Source organism: Pteropus medius, unplaced genomic scaffold (genome assembly GCF_902729225.1).
Source record: "Pteropus medius unplaced genomic scaffold, Ma_sr-lr_union100, whole genome shotgun sequence".
NCBI lineage: Eukaryota > Metazoa > Chordata > Mammalia > Chiroptera > Pteropodidae > Pteropus > Pteropus medius.
In genome coordinates this window covers 179,466-199,688 of record NW_024352004.1, presented here as the reverse complement: position 1 = coordinate 199,688, position 20,223 = coordinate 179,466, and the positions used below count along the sequence as shown (strand labels likewise).

Below are 20,223 nucleotides of genomic sequence, written 5' to 3'. Positions count from 1 at the left end.
AGACAGATTAACCAGTTGAAATAGCAGTGGCCCTCCTGTGATAGGCACCAGCCGGGAAGACCATGTGACCATTGCCAAAGAGAACTCCTTTGGGAATGAGAATACCCCCGATTCCTATTTCTGTGCCCCAGAGTCCATGGAAGCTTTGGCCTCTGGGGGTGGGGAGGGAGAAGCAGGTGGGTGAAGGTTAGGGGGCCAGGGAGCAGGTGGGGGAGGCCAGAAGAAACTTCAAAGGACTTATTTAAGAGCTTTTCCTTTGCCGTGGAGAAAAATGACTTGAAATCCCTCTAGAGAAGAGTGTGGCTAATTGGCATTAAGTTAGGGGTTAAAGAGCGGAAGGAAGAATCTGATGGGTTTTTTTGTTTTGTTTTGTTTTGTTTTGTTTTTTTAAGTTACTGAGAAAGTGAGAATGTCACTTTGGGCAGAGAGAAATAATTTTTTTCTGGAGAATGTCTTCCTTTATACCACAGACCCTAGTGGGCCGCTGAGACTTGCAAAAAAAGATTTCTTTTAATCCCCACCTTCCTTTTTGCAAGCAGCAGTAGAAGGGCCTTTAAATCAAATGCAATCAGCAAACTTGTCTCTTGCACTTATTGCCTGCTTCACTCCCTGGAATTTGGCACTTGATGGATTCTGGACCTGACTTAAGGCTTTTTCCAAATCCAAGTCTTGGGGAATTTTGTTAACAGTGCAATAAAATAACTTCATAGTGTTACAGGAGGCACATTAAAGAAGTTGTGTGTGTGTGCTGCTCTCTCTCCTTAAAAAAAAAATACAGACAATGTTTCTTTAAAAGTCTCCATCTGCAAATCCCATTAGATGTGCATATAAGGTTTCTGATGATTAATAGTTGCCTGCTCGGGTTTTGGTTGGAGGGGATCGTGTGGGTGCGGGTTAACCCCTCCCTCTCCTCTCTCACATTTCACTTCAGAAATTTGTCACTCTCTCCTCACTGCAGCATTTAAAAGTGTGTCTCAGCAGCCCTGGTCCAGCCCTCTGCAGGCATTTGCTGCGGGCTTCGGGACAACCCCTCCATCAGCTGGTGCGTCTGGGCTGGGACAGTGAAAATGTTTAGTGTCATCGGCGACAAATACACGTACAGGGAACCCCAATAGGCAGTCTGGTGTGTCGGGCAGGGGCAGGAAGCAAGGAGCGAAGTCCGACGTAGGTGTGCGCCCACACATACGTGTAGCTGGCCGCATGTGCACGGACTTTAAAAAGAGACTTTAGTTTTGGTTTTTGTTTTGATTCCTGGGGTGAACTTTCTGTTGAACATTTTTCTCTCCTTTTTTCTTTTTCCTTTTTTTTTTTTTGTATTTTTTAAAATTCGAATATAAAAAGTATAAGAATCAACCCTTTAAAAGACTGAGGCGTGCACAGACGGCAGATGGATCCCGTGGCCAGCAGCTGCATGAGGAGCCCCCACCCCCCAGCCCCCGTCTGGGGCTGCCTTCGAAATCCCCACTCCGAAGGCAGTGGGGCCTCAGGGTTACCCCACTACCCGCCAACCCCGTTCTCCTTCCACCAGAAACCAGACTTCTCGGCGACAGCGACAGCAGCTTACCCTGACTTCTCTGCCTCCTGCCTGGCGGCCACCCCACACAGCCTACCCCAGGAGGAGCGCATCTTCACTGAGCAGCACCCCGCCTTCCCACAACCCCCCGAATGGCACTTCCCTGTCTCGGAGGCCCGGCGCAGGCTTAACCCGGGCCCAGCTGGGAGCTCCAGGGAGATGGGGGCCAGCAGCCCAGGCCTGGTGGACAACACGGGAGGCCCAGGCGAGGACTATGAGGTCCTTGGGAGAACTGCTAATGAGACGGAGAAGAAGTCAAGCAGACGGAAAAAGGAGAGTTCAGGTAGGTGGCTAAAGGGCAGATGACTGTTCTTATACTGTGTGACCTTGGGAAGGTTGCTTGCCCTCTCTGAGCCTAACTGCCCTGACCATGAATTGTGAACAATACTATCTAACCTACCTGAAGGCAGGTGTTACCTTCGGAGTTTCCTCTACTCAGAGTTCTAGGATCCTCTTGTGACGGGAGGGCTGTGTCTATGTCCCCAGGACTCCTGGGCCCTAGGAAGTATGTGCCAGCAAGAGAATGAAACAAGATCCACAAAGATTTGGAAAATATGTGAGACAGAACCTCAGTGCAGGCCGGCAAGAGCTGGAGAGGGGCTTTCCTGAACCCCAGCTGCCTGGGGGTCGTGCTTCTCCCCACCATGGCCCAGCCAGCTCTGAATGGTCCCAGAGCCACAGGGTTGCTTATCAGGGAAGAAGGCTGAGACAAAGTCTCGAAGGCTAGGACCAAGGCTGGAACCCTGGGCGATCAAGCAGAGCCAGGAGTCTATGTCTCCAGAAGCCTAGCAGCCTAAGACTGAGATGAGAGAGGCAAGGGGTGAGGGGAGATGGAGTGTGAGATTTAGGACAGACTGCTCACGAGGTATTACCCTGCCCAGCTGGGCTGTGCACAGGCCAAAGGACAGCTCAACATGGGGTGTGGGGGTGGGGGGAGGAGGTGTCTGGTGACCCCAGGGAAGGCCTTCTTGAGGGATCACTGGCCTTGGGGAGAGGTAGGCATCCAAGGGCAAGCATTGGACCTCAATGCAGGTAAAGCCCAGCTTAGTGCTAGAGCCCAGAGGCCAGAGGATGGAGCTGGCCCACTTGTTTAAATCCCAGCTAAAGTTCATCTCCTCCCTGTAATAGGGCCCTCTTGCTTTTTTATCTCCCTGTGGGACCCTCCCTGTCTTCTCTCACTGCCTATTCACTTTTTATCAAAACAAGGCAATGCCCATGCCTTCTGCCCCCATTGCTATGTCCTCCTTACAGCCACCCTTGGGGCAACGTCTGTCTGTCTAAACCCGTACAGGACCTTCTTATGGGGCTAACCAGGGCAGGCAGAAAACGAGAGTGCCAACCAATCAATGAGCACACTCTGTGCTTTGCTTTACAAAGTGCTTTCAATGTAGCACAGATTTCCCGAGCATCTTCGCTTTGCCAAGCACTGGCCCTAGGAATGCACAGATGATGAATAAGGTGGTCTCGTTCCTCCCCCACCCAAAGAGTTCAAACTGAGAGGGAGGACAGGCCCGCAGATGCCTGTCTGGCAGTGGATGTACTATAATCAGGTTCAAGGTGTGGCAGACAACATTCATTAGTTGTTTCGAGCCCCGCCAGCTTGCGAGGTAAGTCCGGCAGGTCTTAACAGTATCTTGGTTCTATACGTGAGGAAAAAAAGATACGGAAAGTTTGAGGGGATCACTGCTAGAATGAAGTCTAAAGAGAGGGACCCACTCATCTCAATTTGCCCAGGACTTTTCAGATTTTAGCACTGAAAGTCCAGTGTCCCAGGAAACCCCTCAGCCCTGGGGCAAACTGGGACAGTCGGTTTTCCTAGAAATGAGCTCAAAGCCCAGACTCAGACCCCAAATCCCACACCCTTCAGTAGATCTCAAGCACAATCCTCACTTTGAAATATTGGGTCTCCATGCTTGAAGAAGCCCCTCAACGTGCTCACAATGGGTGATAATGACCATAGCCCTTTCCGCTGCTCAATAAAAGGGCCCTTTAAATTTTCGACCCGTTAAATCCTGAACTATTGCTAGCCCTGATTGGAGGTTTGCCGACAATGGGGCACTTTTCACTTCTCTCCAAGGAGCTCTCAGCAGCTTGGCTCTGCGCCTGGTCGAAGAGCTCTCCCCTCTGTGGCGCTGGCCACTGTAGTTCCTCCGTCTCTGCCTACACCTCCCTCGGCTGCCTCCAGCCACTTTCAGGGAGCTGAGAGCCAAGGCATTGGGAAGGCATGGACAAAGCCAAGGGCTGGGCTTAGGCGAAATCATTCTGTGTTTCAGCAAGACCTAAATACGCATCTTTCTTTTTGGCTGGTGGCCCACGGAACTGCATTAGGGAACAAGCTCGCGTGCCAAGGAGCTGGCCACCCCAAGAGCAAATGGACACCCTTTACGGAATGCCCTGCACTTCTTTGTAGGGTCATCCTCGAGTTGGGGGAGGTTCTCATCTGGGAGGAGCCCTGGGCTCTCCCTCAAAGTCTCCTCAGGAGCAGCAGCAATGGCAGCAGTCATATAAGGCAGGGCACAGCAAACTAACTTTTATTTATACTCTGGGGTTCCAGACCCACTCTTTGTTCAGCATAGAAATCTTTATCTCCCATTTATAGCTACTTGAGTCTTCCTCTGGAATTCAGCTGGAGGGGAAGTAGATGGGAAAGATCAGCTTTGTAAGAGCCTAAAAAAAGGGGAACGTGGTGGGCAAAGGGAACGTGGTGGGCAAAGCTCACAACTCGCTTCAGGAATCTGCTCACAAGAGACAAACCCACAAAGGACCTTCTCCCCACCCAGCCAATCCTGAGTCACTGGTTTGATACTCTCTTATTGAAAATTTTAATATTTTATTCATCGTGTATTTTTTTGCATTAATTTTGATTTTTAAAAACATGGCATTAAAATATTATTTCTCTCGATTACTGAGGTTTTAGGAACCCTTTGCATTTTGTGCTCAGTGTGAGTGCCTTCCGCGTCTCACCCTGGCCCTTGCTAAGCCATCTCTGGGAGGTTAACTAGCATCGATGAGAAACGCGTTTTTCTTGGTGCTTTACAATCAGACAGGTTTCAATGTCAGCATTGCAACTTTTGGCTGCATGACTTTGGAAAAATTCTTAATGTCTTGGAGCCTCAGTTTCTCCAGCTGTAAAATGAAACTATAATAATAGCTCCTTTTACATAGAGTCTCTGTGAACATTAAATGCAGTGATCCACGAGATTAACACCATGCCTGGCCCACGAATTCAATAAATAGCAGCTACGAATGGCATTAGGCCCATATTTCCAGAACCAGCCTTTGGAACACAGAGTCTGACAAATCTCTCTATATTTATGGGGTCAATAGAATTGAATATTTCAAATACATTGTCTCAGAAATTCCTACATCTTGAGTATAAGACATGGGAACTTCTTGCAATCATTATTGGTACTAAAATCCATTTGTCGTCAATTAGGAGCTTGGAGCTCAGAGATCTGCTGGGGAGGCTGGGGTTGAGCTGTGCCTGTTAAATTGTGTTCTATGCTGGCTGGCCAAGGGGGTTCCAGTAACAGAAAGTTACTAAAAGTTTATTTTAAGAGGAACGTCTTATGCTCCCCCCTCTCCTTCCTCTGCCAGCCCCAACTGCTCCTTCTATACTCTGACTGGAAACAGAGCTGATTCGCTCAAGTAAATGGTCAGGAAGAGTCCTGAACCCCACCTGAGACTCTCTGCTGGCACAAAACTGATGAAGCATCAGCTGATGCTATCTTTACCACCACATCCAGCCAGGTGCCAGTACCCCTGCTGGCATGAGGCCACTGCCCCACCCACTGCCTTTAATGGGAGGAGGGATTACGCAGGATTTCTGACTGCTCAAGGAAGGTGATTGGCTGCAGGGGAATTGATCACCACTGGGAAAGCAGGCTCAGCCCTGCTGGTTGCCTTTGGCTGGCATTTCATCAGACTCCATACTTCTTGTCCTGTCTCCCCTTTAGCTCCAAATAGCTCTCTAGGTTGGGTCCTCCCCTTTCTCATGCAAGACTTGATTCTGCCTGCTCTCCCAGTAATTGCCTGAACTTTGGCCTGAGGTTTAAACCCACCACAGACTGCGCCCTTTCACTTTTTTCTCCCCACTAGCTCGCTAGGCCACCTCCTCCCACCTCCATTCTCCTCCTCCCCCCATCTCCACACACCTTGCCACCAGCTACACCAGGTTACTTGCCTTGCAAACACACCCTGCTTTTCTTCTGCTGATTGAAGTCCTATTTGTTTTAACATCTGGTCTGAAAACCACCTCCTTCAAGAATTCTTTTTTTTTGGTTATGGCTCCACTTGTATATAATATCATTTCAGTGAAAGCTATTGTTTAAAAATTTCAAATTATAGTATCCACTAGAACCTGTGCTGATTTTCTAAATGCAATTTTTAACTTCATAGAAGCTCTTCTGAGAGGTCTTACCATGGGACATCTTGTATTTGAAATCTTTTCTTTATTATGGTCAAAAATGCATAACAAAATTTACCGTCATAACCATTTTTAAGTGTATAGTACAGTAGTGTTAGCTACATGCACATTATGGTGAAACAGATCTCTGAAAAATTTTCATCTCGTAAAACTGAAATAAATTCTATATCCATCGAACAACAACCAGCATTCTACTTTCTGTTTCTATGAGTTTGACTACCTTAGGTACCTCTTATAAGTGGAATTATGCAGTATTTATTTTTTTTGTGACTGGCTTATTTTACTTAGCATAATATCCTCGTGGTTTGTTCATGCTGTAGCATATAACAGGATTTCCTTCTTTTTAAGGCTGAATAATATTCCATTGTATGTATATGCCACATTTTCTCTATCCATTCATCTGGTGATAGACAGACACTTGGATTGCTTTCACCTCTCGGCTATTATGAATAGTTCTGCAATGAACATGGTGTACGAATATTTCTTCAAGATCCTGCTTTTGAATTCTTTTGGATTTTTACCCAGAAGTGGAATTGCTAGATCATACGACAATTCTATTTTTAGTTTTTTGGGGAACCATCATATTCTTTGCCATAGCCACTGTACCATTTTACAGGTCCATCAAAAGTGGACAAGGGTTTCAATTTCTTCATATCCTAACCAACACTTATTTTCTGGGTTTGTTTGTTTGTTTCTGTTGGCGACCCTCCTAATGGGTATGAGGTGATATTGCGGTTTTGATTTGCATTTCCTTAATGATTGGTGATGTTGAGCATCTTTTCATATGCTTATTGGACATTTGTATATCTTCTTTAGAGAAATGTTCATTCAAGTTCTCTGCCGGTTTTTTAATTGAATTGTTTGACTTTTGTTGTTGACTTGTAGGAGTTCTTTATATATTCTGGATATTTACCCCTTTTCAGATATATGGTTTGCAAATATTTTCTCCCATTCTATAAGTTTCCTTTTCATTCTGTTGATTGTTCTCTTTGCTTCACAGAAGTTTTTAAGTTTAATGTATTCCCATTTGTCCATTTTTGTTTTTGTTGCCTGCACTGCTGATGTCATAGCCAAGGAATCATCACCAAACCCAATGTTATGAAGCTTTTCTTCCATGTTTTCTTCTAGGAGTTTTACAGTTTTAGGTAGGTCTATGTTTAGGTCTTTAATCTATTTTGAGTTAATTTTTCAATATGGTATAAAGTAAGGGTCCAACTTCATTCTGTTGCATGTGGATATCCAGTTTTCACAACACCATTTGTTGAAGACCATCCTTTGCCCATCAATTAGCCTTAGCACGTCTGTTGAAAATCATTTGACCATACATGTGAGGGTTTACTTCTGGGCATCTATTCTGTTCCATTGGTCTACTTATCTGTCTTTATTCCAGTACCATAGTGTTTTGGTTACTGTAGCTTTGTAACATGTTTTGAAATCAGGAATTGTGAAGCCTCCATATTTTCTTTCTCAAGATTGTTTTATCTATTAAAGGTCCTTAGAGATCATTTTTCTTTCTATTTTTGCAAAAAATGCCATCGGAATTTCAATAAGGACTGCATTGAATCTGTAGATCACTTTGAGTAGTATGGACATTTTAACAATAGTAAGTCTTCCAATCTATAAACACAAGATGTCTTTCCATTTATTTGTCTTCTTTAATTTCTTTCAGAAACCATTTGTAGTTTTAAGTGTACAAGTCTTTCGTCTCCTTAGTTAAGTTTATTCCTAAGTATTTTATTCTTTTCAATGCTATTGTAAATGTAAGTTGTTTTCTTAATTTCTTTTTCAAATTGTTCATTGCTAGCATATAGAAATGCAATTGATTTTTGCATGTTGGTTTTGTACCTGGCAACTTGCTGAATTTGCTGAATTCATTTATTAGTTCTAATAGGTTTTTTATGGGATCTTTAGGGTCCTCCACATATGAGATCATGTTATCTGCAAACAAAAGTTATTTTACTTCTTCCTTTCCAATTCAGATGCCTTTTACTTCTTTTTCTTGCCTGATTTATCTGGCTAGGACTTCCAGAATTATGTTGAATAGATGTGGCAACAGTGGGCATCTTTGTCCTGTTCCTAATCTTAGAGGAAAAGCTTTCAGTTTTTCATCGTTACATATAATGTTAGCTAAAGGATTTTCATATATGGCCTTTATTATGTTGAGATAATTCTTCTATTTCTAGTTTGTCGAGTGTCTAGGAATTCTTTCTTGACCTCCCTCCCCACCCCCCACACAGAGCAAGCCTTGTTTATACCTCTGTTTTAGCATCAAACCACAGTTGGCCAAGATGGTTTAGATGCATATGAGTTATAGATGCATATGGCTGCCTTTCTTCCAAAAATTGAAGTGCCCGGAGGGCCAGAATGAGGTCTGATTCACCCATGCAGACTCCCGAGCACCTGTTGAAACATTTGTACATGGGAGGAGCTCATTCGATGTCTGGTCAATAGTCTCTATTGCAGCCTGGCATTCATTCATTCATTCATTCATTTTCTCACCTTCTCTCTGAGCCTGGCTTCTCTGCCTGGCATGAGGGTCCCCACCATGTTTGATGTGCTTCTGTAAAATGCATCAGAATTTTTACAGTCTCACTCATGAAAAAGTGTGCAGAGAGCCAGACTTCGATTATAAAACCAGCCCAGGGTCAGAGCGAGTGCTGGGGTCAGAAAGACACATAAACAGCCACATGCAGGTCAAGCTGACTCTGCAGGAATCCCCCATGGGATACTGGGGTCAGTTCCCAAGTACCATGGCCACCATGGGAAATAAGTGGAGCTGCTATGGCTGAGCAATAAAGTGGACCCACCATGGCAGAGCAGTCAGGCGGCCACCATGGCTGGACAGCTAGAGGGCCCAGCTGTCGCATGGACATGTGGCTGTGTTCTCCAGTCTAGAGGAAAGGGCACCTTTTTCTAATTTGCAGAGAGGCCCCCTATGGGCTAGCGTCAGCCTTGCCAACCACCCCTCATGGCTTTTCTCTCTCTCCTCAGTGGTGAGCATTGGCTACAGAGAGTTAGGGGCTATCTTAGTCTGCTCAGGCTGTCATAACAAAATACCACAGACCAGGTGGCTTAAACAATAGACATTTATTTCCTCACAGTTCTGGAAGCTAAAACTTAGAAATCAAGATGTCGTCAGGTTTGGTTTCTCCTGAGGCTTCTCGCCTTGGTTTGCAAATGGCCACCTTCTTGCTGTATCCTCACTTGCCTTTCCCGTGTGTGAACATCCTGGGCGTCTGTCTGTGCGCTCTAATCTATGACTCTTCTTATAAAGACACCAGTCAGATTGGATTAGGGCCCACCCTAACAGCCTCATTTTAACTTAAGGAGGGGGGCCCAAAGTGGTAGCCTAGGCTTCTACTATTTATTCTCTTTAAGGGTCCAATTGCCAAATACAGTCACAGTCTGACGTACTTGGGTTAGGACTTCAACATATGAATTGGGAGGGAGGAACACAATTCAGCCCATAAACAGGGGGTTATGAGCACAGGGACAAGGTTCTAGCAGTGGCACAAATGTTCCAGTTAAAAACCCCTCTAGTGAAAGCAGCATCTCAGAGGCAGGCATGACCTCAGAGCTTTCCTAGCCTGGCATCCTGTTGCCACTAGAGCTTTTGCACTCAGAGAGAGCGTTATTTCTGACCAAGCAGATCCTTGCATTATTATCTTACACCTACGAACAGAGATGAAAAAAAGTGGAGACATTTTTAGGAATGAGTCTCTAAAGAAGTGGGTTGTTTGACAGAGGAAAAAGGAAAGGAGATGACAATGAAATAGACAACTTCAATGATTGTCACCTGGGTCACTAGAGCGATGCTGAGTACCATGCTGGGTGATCTCATGTCCACCCCACCCCTTTGCTGGGCTGCAACCTCGTAATGGGGTAACGGGGTCAGGGACTAATGTTAAGTGCACCAATAGGGCAGACCTGGTTCAAGTCTTAGATGCACAACTTCCTGGCCGTGTGAACTCAGGCAAGTCCAAACCTCAGAGTCCTCCTCTGACAAATGAGGATAACAGTATCCCATAGGGTTGCTATAGGACTAGATGAGACCACAGCCAACACTTGGTAACCTCTCAGTTCAATTTCTCAAAACCTACAAATGAGTACCCTTCTCTTTTCAAAGTCTTCCCTGATCCTGGCTGCCTCCCGGGTCACCTGTGTTCAAAATCCAGCTAGACAGTGATGCAAGCTCAAATGGAGACTTTGCAGCCTGCCACCGGCCAGGCCTATCTGCCTCTGTAGGCTCACTGGTCCAGGGTCATCACAGTGCTGTACAGGGTGTGGTTTCAGGGGCGCATGGCGGCTGCAGGCCCTCTCATCCCAAATCCAACCCCAGGACCCCCAGTGAGGAGGAAGCCTTAGGCTCCAGAGTGGCCAGCTTGGGAGGAGAGACAGGGGAGCTCCTGATTCTCCTCCTCTGACAGACAGAGATCCGGGCCCAAAGGTGGGAGCCCAGGCTTTGGCCATCGTCTGAACTGAGAGGCATCAGCACAAACCCTGTGCCTGGGCGTGCTCAGGCCCCACCCAGGTACATTCTGGAAATTCTGGAAAAAGTCAGTTTCCACTGAGGCACCAATGTTCTGACCAGCTTCTAAGATGGAAGGGTCTAAAGAGCCCACGGGCTATAAGGAGATCAGCCTAGGGGCCACCTCAGCCCTGCCTCCCCCCCTGCCAGGCTGGGGACTCAGGAGTCCCACCCCGCTCACCTATTTCTCTGGCTTGAATAAATTAGGGCACCTGGGCCCAGGGAGGTAGAGATGCTCTCAGAAGCGGAGCGGCCCTTTCTGAGGGGCAGGACTCCTGCAGACCCCAGGAGCCAGCCCCTTGCCCCAAGGCCCTCTCTTCTCACTGAATCAGGTTTCCCTGGCTTCTGGCCAGCACTCCGCCCCTCCCCACCCCCTCCCACCCTTTTATATTTCATGTTTCTCTCTGTTTTCCTTGAGTGCAGTGGTAAAGGAAAAGTGTGAGCAGTGGGCCGGGGTCCTGAAGCCCACACTTCCTTTGGTGACAGCTACGGGCGACATCTGGAACTTATAAACACAAATAAAGCCCAGCACTGCCTGTGCCTCCCCCTAGTCTAGCTTAGAGGCTTGCCGCTGCTCCCACCTCTCATTTCCAGTGCCTCCTTTCCCTCTCACTTCTCTTTTCCTGTCTTCCTCGGGCCCTACACCCCATCTCATCACCCCGTTCATTTCACCCTCCCTCACCACCGGGTCACCCTCACTGCCCCACCCCACCTGGAACTCACAGCAAAGACTAGTGTGGCACCAGGCATTCCCATTCCAGAAGAATCTGCTTCTCTCCAAGAAAACATTCTGAATTCTCCAGCCCCACTGCTGGGCTCCTCAAAGAGGTACCTGTATCATCTCCTCAGGCACCTACAGGAGAGAGAAAGGGCCTGGATATTGAGGTGGGTGGGGCTTGGTGGGGAAGGCAGGCCAGTCCCAGGAAGCCAGAGAGGTCCTGGAAGCCAAAGCTCAACTGGTCTTGGGCTGGCTCCGTCCAGATCTTGTCTATTTTGATGGGCTTTGACTCCTGAAGTTGAAAATATCAAAACTAACAAGGACGTCAAAGGTATGCACTGTGAAGAAAACCAGACACTGTTTTCAGAGGGTTTGTCAAAGTCTCACCTACTGACATCATGCCCCAAATATCCCCTCCCTCTCCCCTCCCTGGGGAGTCCCAGAGAGACAGACCTAGATCCAGACACAGATGGAGTGAGCATAACGTCCACTTCCGTTTTCATAGCTCCCTGCTCATCATCCCCTCAGGGCAGTGTGACACAGCAGGTATAGCACTACACTGGTCCCAGGGGACTTTCAGCAAGCCATTCAGTCTCCTGGGTCTTAATTTCCTCATCTGTTTAATGGCTAATGTGTACCTTACCTACCTCACGGAATAATTAAGCGGCTACAGCAGAAAGCAGACTACTATGTGGAAATATCTTCCTATCAAGGAAATCTGGGTTCTAGGTCCAGTCCTGCCTCTAATTTGCTGTGTGTCTTTAGGCATGTCTCTTATCTACTCTAGGCTCATCTGTAAAAGAAGTTCATCTATGGAGGAAAGAAGTCCATTGTCAATTGCAAAGTGCTATTTGAAAACATGGCTTTCTATTTGGTCTTGGACAGAAATTTATGTAAAATGGCTGAGAACTGAGGAATAGAGATACAAGACTCCAAAAGGCATGTTTCTCAGAGTCTGTCTGAACTTCCTTGTAGCTCCGATAAAGCTGTCTGCTGGCTTTAGGAAGGCCTGCCAAAAGTGACAGCTATTTATGAAATAATTTACTTTGAGTGGTGTAAAAGCTCATGGTGGAAACCGCAGTCACACACACATCCTGTTTGAATTTCTCTGGGCACTGCTGGCTGTTCCATCATGGTCCTACTCGCTCAGAGGGTTGTGCAGGCGCTAGGGCAGGGTGGAGCAGCTCTTGCTTAAGGCCGGCTGAGTGCCAGCCTTCTCCTTCTGCAGTCCTGAAGAGGCACCCACAGGACCAGGAGAACCAATGTGTGATTCTGATCGATGCTCGTTACTATGCCTGGAATCATGGCCCCCTGGAAGCCTGACACGATAGTAGCCAGAGACAGAGATCCAAGCAGAGATGTAGAATAGTAATGGAGAAAGGGAAAACAGTTAAAAAGCCGGACATTGAAAAGGCATCCCTTTCACACAGCTCTGGAGACATGGTACCTTGAGCAGCAGCATCTCTAACCTCCACCGTGAATCATCTCTCCAACATCGTCTCCAGTAGAACCTCTTCTGGTGGTTCTTTCAAAGTCTCAATAGCGTGCCAGGCACTATGCCAGGTGTTAGACGCAGCTTACCCATCCCATTTCACCTTCTCAGCAGCCTTCTGATCACAGTGGATGTAGCTATTCTCGTTTTGAAAATGAGGGAACTGAAGCTCAGAAAACTTAAGAGACTTGCCCAAGGTCAGAGAGCTCTTTCTTAGAGCCAGCTAAAGCCCAGGCTCTCCAATGGGTCCTCAAACACCTCTACAAACACAACCCCCCTGCACTCTGCTTGGGGTAAAGAGATTTGCATGTCAGAGGGAGAGAGAAATTCCCCCACATAGCCTTGTTCTTTGGGCCAAGGACCTTGGGGTGGCTGGGGTAGGGTGTCTTAAGACAGAGCACATGGCGAGACCCCAGATCTGACTGGTTGGAGGAACTAGAGGCCAAGACAAGAATATTTGAAACTGGAAGGGGCCTCAGGTTCAAGACCAGGGATTCTCAACAGAAGAGGGACTAGGGAGAGAAAAGGGTGTCAGGGCTGCATATTGGGGAAAAAAAAACTCTGACACCAGCTTTCCAGGAGAAAGAAGACTCAGCCCAACCCCATACTTCTATACATGGGGAAACCGAGACTCAGAGAGGGAGGGAGGCTCCCCAACAAAGGTGTACTCTTGGGATCAAGCCATCCTGGAGTTAGTGTGCCCAGGAACTGCGCATGTGAGCTGGCAGACTGAACACCCTCTGGCCAAAAATGACACGAGAAAGTGCTCATAGTTTTTCTTTCCTTTTTTTTTTCCTGTGTTGATGAAAATGTTGCAGAACAAAGAGAATCATAACGTCCACTTCCGTTTTCATAGCTAGCTTCCCATACTTCTGGCCTTTTGTCATTTCCACCAGTGATGGAAGTTCTTCTCCCTCCAGGAAGCTGATGAAGACGGTGCCAGCCGTCCTTCTGGTGCCAGCATCCCACCCCCTCTAGCAGAGGTTGCCCAAGGTTCTCAACTCAGACTTCTTTGTCCTATTTCCTCTCCTTTCCCATTCTGAGACCCCAGTGCCTAAATCAGGACAATAGAGGCAGGAGAGGAAAATAGGTAAGGAGTGTCGACCAAGTAGATAGTGGTCGGCTGCCCACATAACCAGTCCGAGACCAGCTCAGCGGAGTCCTCCCCCTACTTCCCCTCGTGTCTCTCAGGAGGATTATGTACGGGACTGTGTGGGTGCTGGGGGTGAGTGGTTGGTGGTTCTGGGATTCCATAGAGCACCTCTGTATACCTAAGCAGGCCTGGGAGAAGAGGGGCGATAGGCATGGGCATCAACCCTAGACAGGCCTCCCAGGAGCCCTGGCGGTGGAGACAAGCAAAGCTGCCGGGGTCCAGCTCCAGCCCCCAACCAGCCAGATGCTAAATGGAGAACCTGATGTCAGGGTTGCTGGCCTGGGCTCTAGTCAGGTGGATCTGGTTTCAAATTTCAGTTCTGCCCCTAAAAGCTTCCCAGCACACTAGGTAAGGTCCTGAGCCCCTCTGAGGCCACTTCCTCCTCTGTATATTAAGAAAGATCTGGCAAATAGTGAATACCTCCTATGTGCCAGGCACAGTAGCACGTGAGAAAAAGCAGTTACATCCCTGGGGGGAGAGAGAGAGAGCTATTAATCAAATTATCACACAAATCCACATGACAGAGCTAAAAGGGATAATAAGAGGACCTGCTCCTAGGGGTGTTGTGTGGAGGATTAAAGCAGCTGCATCCGAGCACATGGAATCCTTCAGGAAATGCCGGCTGTTATCATCCCAGCCCCTCAGATGCCATCTCCTGGAGTTGAAGGATTGTAAGAAAACTTTATGCTTTTCCACTGCTTTAAAGTTTTAAAAGCATCTTCCACACATTAACTCGTCCAGTCTTCCCAATAACCCTGGGAGGTACTTCATTTTCCCCAATTTCTTGAGGAGGTGTCTGAAACCCAGAGAGATTTAGTGACTTCCTCAAAGGCTCCAGCAAGGAGATGCAGGGTTTTACACCCCCTCAGTTGTTAAAGGAAAGGGCTGGGACAGGAGAGGGCGGGAAATGAGTCGGTGGGGTGAGGGGGTGGGCGTTCCCGGCCTCGCTTTTAGCCGGGATGTGCTCTGGTGGCCCCCCACCCCCCACCCCGCTGCATGACTGCCCGCCCTTCCAGACCCGCGCTTCCAAGGCCGAGGATTCCTGGGGGACCACGGCCCGGGGTTGCGCATCGTTCCCCTCCGGCCCAAGCTCCCGCGTCCGGAGGGGTCTGCTTTCTGCGGCTGGGAGCCAGAGGCCATCCGGCAGGCGGCCCAGCCGGAGAGTGTGCTCCCTCCTGCCCCTCCGAACCCGGCGACACGGCCCCCACCACTCGCGTATCGGGACATCGGGGAGCTCCCGGGGGCGTCCCCTCCTCCGCCTTCTCGGGGTCCCGGGATGCTAGCAGCGCCCACTCATCTTCCCCTCAGGGCGCCAGGCAGGGACCGCAGCGCCCAAATCGCTTTACCAGGAGCTTCCCTGCGCCCGGAGACGCCACCCCGACCCTTGTCCCGGGCTTCGGGCGGCGGCGTGAAGCGAGGGCAGAGGACGAAGACTCAAACACAAGGGGGCTGAATGCAAAGCAGGAGGAAGGGCTGAGAAGGGAACTGGCACGCGAGATTGTCGAGGGGTCTCTATGTCCCCACCCAGGGCCGCAATGTCGCTGTATGGCTGGGAGTGTGGGCAGCCTGCCTGCCTTATCCCCCACCCCTGGGTCAGTTTAGACTCAGCCTCTGGGAACAGATAATCTCCCGCACAACACACACAACCAGGTGGGGATGGGGGCCTCGAAGGGGCAGGAGGTCGGGGTGCAGCTTTCAGCAATGCACTTGACTTTGAGCCCTAGCCTCCATGTCTGTAAAACCAGGACAGAGAAGTGAAAGATTTCTCTAACTTAGGGCCGGCAGGAAGGGTGGTTCCGGTAGCCTGCACCGGACACGCGGCACCCATTGTTAGTTAATTGCGAGGTGTGTGTCTCCTTCCTGTGCGCCTCTCCACCCACTACCACCACTAACAGGAAGGTAGAGCACCTTTTACTCTGCTCAGGAGATAAGGATACAATCCCTTTTGTTGCTACAGCACTTTACAGTTTGTAAACCCTTACTACATAGATTTCATTTGAACAGTATGTGAGTGAAAAGTTTGATTCCTGCCTCTGCCACTCACTGGCTGATGGCACTGGATGAACTTGGACAGCTTGCTTAGTTCTCTGTGCTTAGTTTTCTGGTCTATGAAATAGGACTAACACTAGAACTCATCTAGTTGGGTTATTGTGAGGCTGATACATACATGTCCTGTGCTTGGTCCCTGCACCGTTAGCCAATTATGATTGAGCCTTTGCTGTGTCAAACTCAGAGCCTCCTTCATAGATGAACTTTCCAAACTTCTCCTGGTGTCAAAGGGGGAAGGAAACTTAAAGCAGCACTTCTCTGTTTACATGTGCACACAGCTACCCCGGTGATCTTGCTAAAATGCAAGATTTGGATTCAGTAGTTTGGATGGGGAGGGCGGGGTGGGGATGGGGGCTGAGATCTTGCAGGTCTGACCAGTTCCCTGATGCTGCTGCCACCAGAGTCCCCTTTTAGCAAGGTCTTGGAGTAGTTTTTTAAACTTGACCATGTGTCAGGATCACCTGGAGGGCTTGTTAAAGCAGATCGCTGAGCCCCACTCCCAGAGTCTCTGATTCAGTAGGTCCGAGGTGAGGCCCGGAACTATTGTTTCTAACAGTTCTCAGGCGATGCTGATGTCGCTGTGGACAGAGAACCTCTGTTTTAGAGCATATTGCCCACAAGCTTACAGCCACGACTCATGTCAAGCTGGGGGACGGGCTGGGTGGTAGAGATCCTTAAACAGCCAAAAAAGCTTCTTGTGCTTTGGGAATAAAAAAGTTGGGGGGGGTGTGTGGAGGGGTGACACTTGAAGTTGGGAGCCAAGAAAACTTCCCCATTTTCAGGGAGTTAAAGGAAAGACAAAGGGACAATATGGGTTCTTTCTCAGCATCTTTAAAAATAAGAGAGATAGAGAAAGGCTGTTCTGTCGCTTGAGGACAAAAGAAAGGGAACCGAGGCCCCCCGTACCTCACATCTTCTTGTTTGGGTCCCTCTCTCCCCAGACAACCAGGAGAACCGAGGGAAGCCAGAGGGCGGCAGCAAGGCCCGCAAGGAGAGGACGGCCTTTACCAAGGAGCAGCTGCGGGAGCTTGAGGCTGAGTTTGCTCACCATAACTACCTGACCCGGCTCCGGAGATATGAAATCGCTGTGAACCTGGACTCTCCGAGCGCAGGTGCTTCCTGGGTGGGGGGGGTGGGGAGGGATCTCTTCTGGGCATCCCTTCCTTGGCTCTCTCACCCTCCTCCCTTCCCACCACTCCCTACCCCCACCCAACCTTCTTCTTTTTCTTCTCCCTTTGCCCAGTGCAGTGGTTCTCAACTGTGCCTTTACCTGAGAATCACCTGGGGAGATTTTAATTACACTGATAAGATTGTTTTCATGGGTCTGGGTTGTAGTTCAGGCATCAGAGTTTTTCAAAGGTCCACCGGTGATTCTGACGCAGAGCCGGAGTTGGAACCTCTCATCTGTTTTTTTCCCAACTTGAGTGTGCACTGGAATCACCTAGGCGCTTGTTTACAATGCCAATTTTGGAACTCCGGAGAGCGATTGTGCAGTAATAATGAGTAGGCCTGGATTCTGCATCTCTAATAAGTTCTCCAGCTGATTCGGGTATGCAGCTGGTTCCTGGGCACACTCTGAGAACTTCCTAGCCCTTTGTTTTGGGCTTTCCCTCAGAGCATTCCACCCACACCCATGCTCTGACGAGGAGTAAAATATAGTAATAATAGTAATAATAATATTCGATAGCAGTTTTCAGTTGATAAAGAAAGCACTCTGCCAGAGAGCTCGGTTTAGAACAAAAGACTTAGATTCAAATCCTGCCTCTACCACTTCCTAGCCCTGTGACCCTTGAGACATGTCTCCCTCCCTCTCCGGATCTCCACCTGTAAAACAGGTCATAACCCCAACCTGCAGGTAACATTGACGCTCAAGTGAGAAAATGTGCAGACCAGAGCTACTTAAGCTGGAAGGTGCATTATGAAAGGTGCTTTATAAAGATGAGTCTGGTGATCTTTTGCTCCCAGACCTAGAAGCTAGAGGGAGGGAGTGTTGATACTGGAAAACAGGGGCATGATAAGGGGGATGGGACCAATGCAGAGTGACTTGTAGAACCTGTTCCCATGTCTGTCTAGGGCTTTCTTTATCTGAAGATACAAGGCAGGCCTCTGGGAAGATTGGTGTGTCTTCACTTTGGTCCCAATTCCTGGACCTTTGGAGGAACAAGGAGGGGCAAGTAGTATTCAGAGCCGGGGTCCCTGGAGCTGCACCTAGCTGGCCTGAGCATCAGCTGGGGAACTGGTTGTACTCACTGGGCTCCTTTGCTTCCTCCGTCAGGTCAAAGTGTGGTTCCAGAACCGAAGAATGAAGTGGAAGCGTGTGAAGGGAGGTCAGCCCATCTCCCCTCATGAGCAAGACCCTGAGGATGGGGACTCTGCAGCTTCTCCAAGTTCAGAGTGAGATTCTCCATGGAGAAAAAAAGACTGAAGACTGAGCCCCTTACCCAGCTACCCCCCCCCCGATCCCACCTTCACCTTCTCCCACTCACCCCAGGCAGCCTCTCCACATCTTGGAGTGACTTTTGGATATGAAGCTGCCCGGTGTTCCTGGGAGCCTTGAAATTTTCCAGAAAGTTCTGTCCAGCATTGCTCTGTCTTAGCGGCCCCTTCCCCAGGGCCTTTGCTTCCCACAATTCTCGTGAAATCATATAGCAGCCAGACTGGACCCCAGTGAAGCCAGGAGCAGCTCCAGGGACACTGCTCCTCAGGGTCTCTTGGCTGCTGCCCACACCTCCTCCAACCACCCTCCTGGACACCACCCAGCCTGCTGGGAGAGGAGCACTGGGACCGGCTGGTGACTCATGAAAGCTAATGCTTCACAAGAAAGGAAATAACTGACACACACACACACACACACACACACACACACACACACACACACACCCCACCACCACCACCACCACCACCTCACCCCCCCTGCCCCAGAACACCATTCCTTTCTGGGCTCTATATTTGAGGCTTTGGAAACCCTGAGTTGTCCCCAGACCCCAGGAAAACCCAGTGCGAGAAGGATTGAGGACAGAAACTCAGCTGCTGCAAATCAGAAACCATCCTTGTCTCCCAATTTGTTGGCTGTTAGGTGGGCAAGTTTACGAGCGCTGGCTGGAAGAAGACGGTCGGCAAAACGGCCCGGTGTAGGTCTCTGCGGTCCCATACAGGCCCGTTCACACAGGCTCGACTGTGGGGGTGGGGTTGAAATGGACCCAGGACACCACCTGCTTTTTCAAAATCAATTCAGGAATACAGCTGGGACTGTCGAGCAGTGCCCCAGAGCAACAGAGCAGCTATTCCTTTTAAACCCACAATTTCTAAATTGAAAAACTATCCAGATGCTCACATTATTGAATTGAGGGCTGGAAAGTGTCCCCTATGTTCTGAGGGTGGAGAAATTATACTAGGGCTGCTGGGTGAGGGCCTAGAAATGTGGAACTCTGGAGAAAAAGGTTCTCTAGCTGCAGTGTCTTGTGTTTTCAAAAGACTCTGACTGCAAATGGGGATAAAAGACCAATCCTTTCTCCACAAGATAGGATGCACTTGAACCCATCTGATGTGTTCCACAAATGCTGTTATTATGGAAGGAGCTACTAAGTTTATGTGTGTGTGAAGTGTGCATGTCCTCTCGGGGTGACACTCCAGGACTGATGGCCAAACAGCCCGGGGCAACTGAAGCCTTGAAGAGAGACCCCCTGCCCACCCCAGTGCTCAGTCTCCCAAAACCAGCTGCTGTCGCAGAGGGAGGTCAGCAAGAGTTTGGATCTTTTGTAGGTAGATTTAATCATTCACTTGTAAAAAGAACCCCACCTCCCCATCCCAAAAGGATGAATGTTGTGGAAAATGATTGCCAAATGAGATGGCTGGTTAGAGCATGTGTGATTTTTTTCTAAAGCATACTTCATTTATTTTCTTAAGATTACATCAAGTTAACTGTGCAAGGTCAATTCACTTAGTAAGAATACTCTTGGAGAAATAAAATCAATAAAAAAAGCTAAGTTCCCAGGCCTTTTTCCTTGCAGAGCTAAGAACCACTGTTCTGTGTGCAATCCTCTTATGCTGGTATGGTGATTGGCCAATGTCTAGAAGTAACAAAAAAGGGGAAGAAATCATCTAGAACAAGGTATCCCCCCTTAGGTTCTTCGAAAGGTAGGGGTGCAAGTGTAATCATTGCCAAAAAATCTTTTCTCCCATGCAATGGCATTGTCTTCATTTCTCATTGTAAAATTTTAGCTTTCAGTTTCCCAAACCTATGGTTTATCAAACAGTCAAAGTTCTATAAACAAAAGATGAACT

General features: G+C 48.5%; 1 protein-coding gene across 2 annotated transcripts; it reads left to right on the top strand.

Annotated features, from left to right (window-relative positions):
- The first annotated feature begins 930 nt into the window (after positions 1–930).
- MEOX1 (mesenchyme homeobox 1) lies at positions 931–19,091 on the top strand. Of its 2 annotated transcripts, none has more exons than XM_039846623.1 (4): positions 931–1,042; positions 1,342–1,856; positions 16,881–17,051; positions 18,215–19,091. In XM_039846623.1, the coding sequence occupies exons 2-4, from the start codon at positions 1,388–1,390 to the stop codon at positions 18,286–18,288; spliced, it is 714 nt and encodes a 237-aa protein (XP_039702557.1). In that variant the 5' UTR covers positions 931–1,042; positions 1,342–1,387; the 3' UTR covers positions 18,289–19,091. The 2 variants fall into 2 exon arrangements, with proteins under 2 accessions (XP_039702557.1, XP_039702558.1); XM_039846624.1 differs by having other exon boundaries at positions 950–1,042; positions 1,529–1,856.
- The last annotated feature ends 1,132 nt before the right edge of the window (positions 19,092–20,223 follow it).

Excerpts from the sequence above, each read along its gene's own strand:
- MEOX1 (XM_039846623.1), top strand. The coding sequence starts at position 1,388 with ATGGATCCCGTGGCCAGCAGCTGCATGAGGAGCCCCCACCCCCCAGCC. Across the intron at positions 1,857-16,880 it reads ACGGAAAAAGGAGAGTTCAG|ACAACCAGGAGAACCGAGGG; the intron begins GTAGGTGGCTAA and ends CTCTCTCCCCAG. Across the intron at positions 17,052-18,214 it reads CCTGGACTCTCCGAGCGCAG|GTCAAAGTGTGGTTCCAGAA; the intron begins GTGCTTCCTGGG and ends TTCCTCCGTCAG.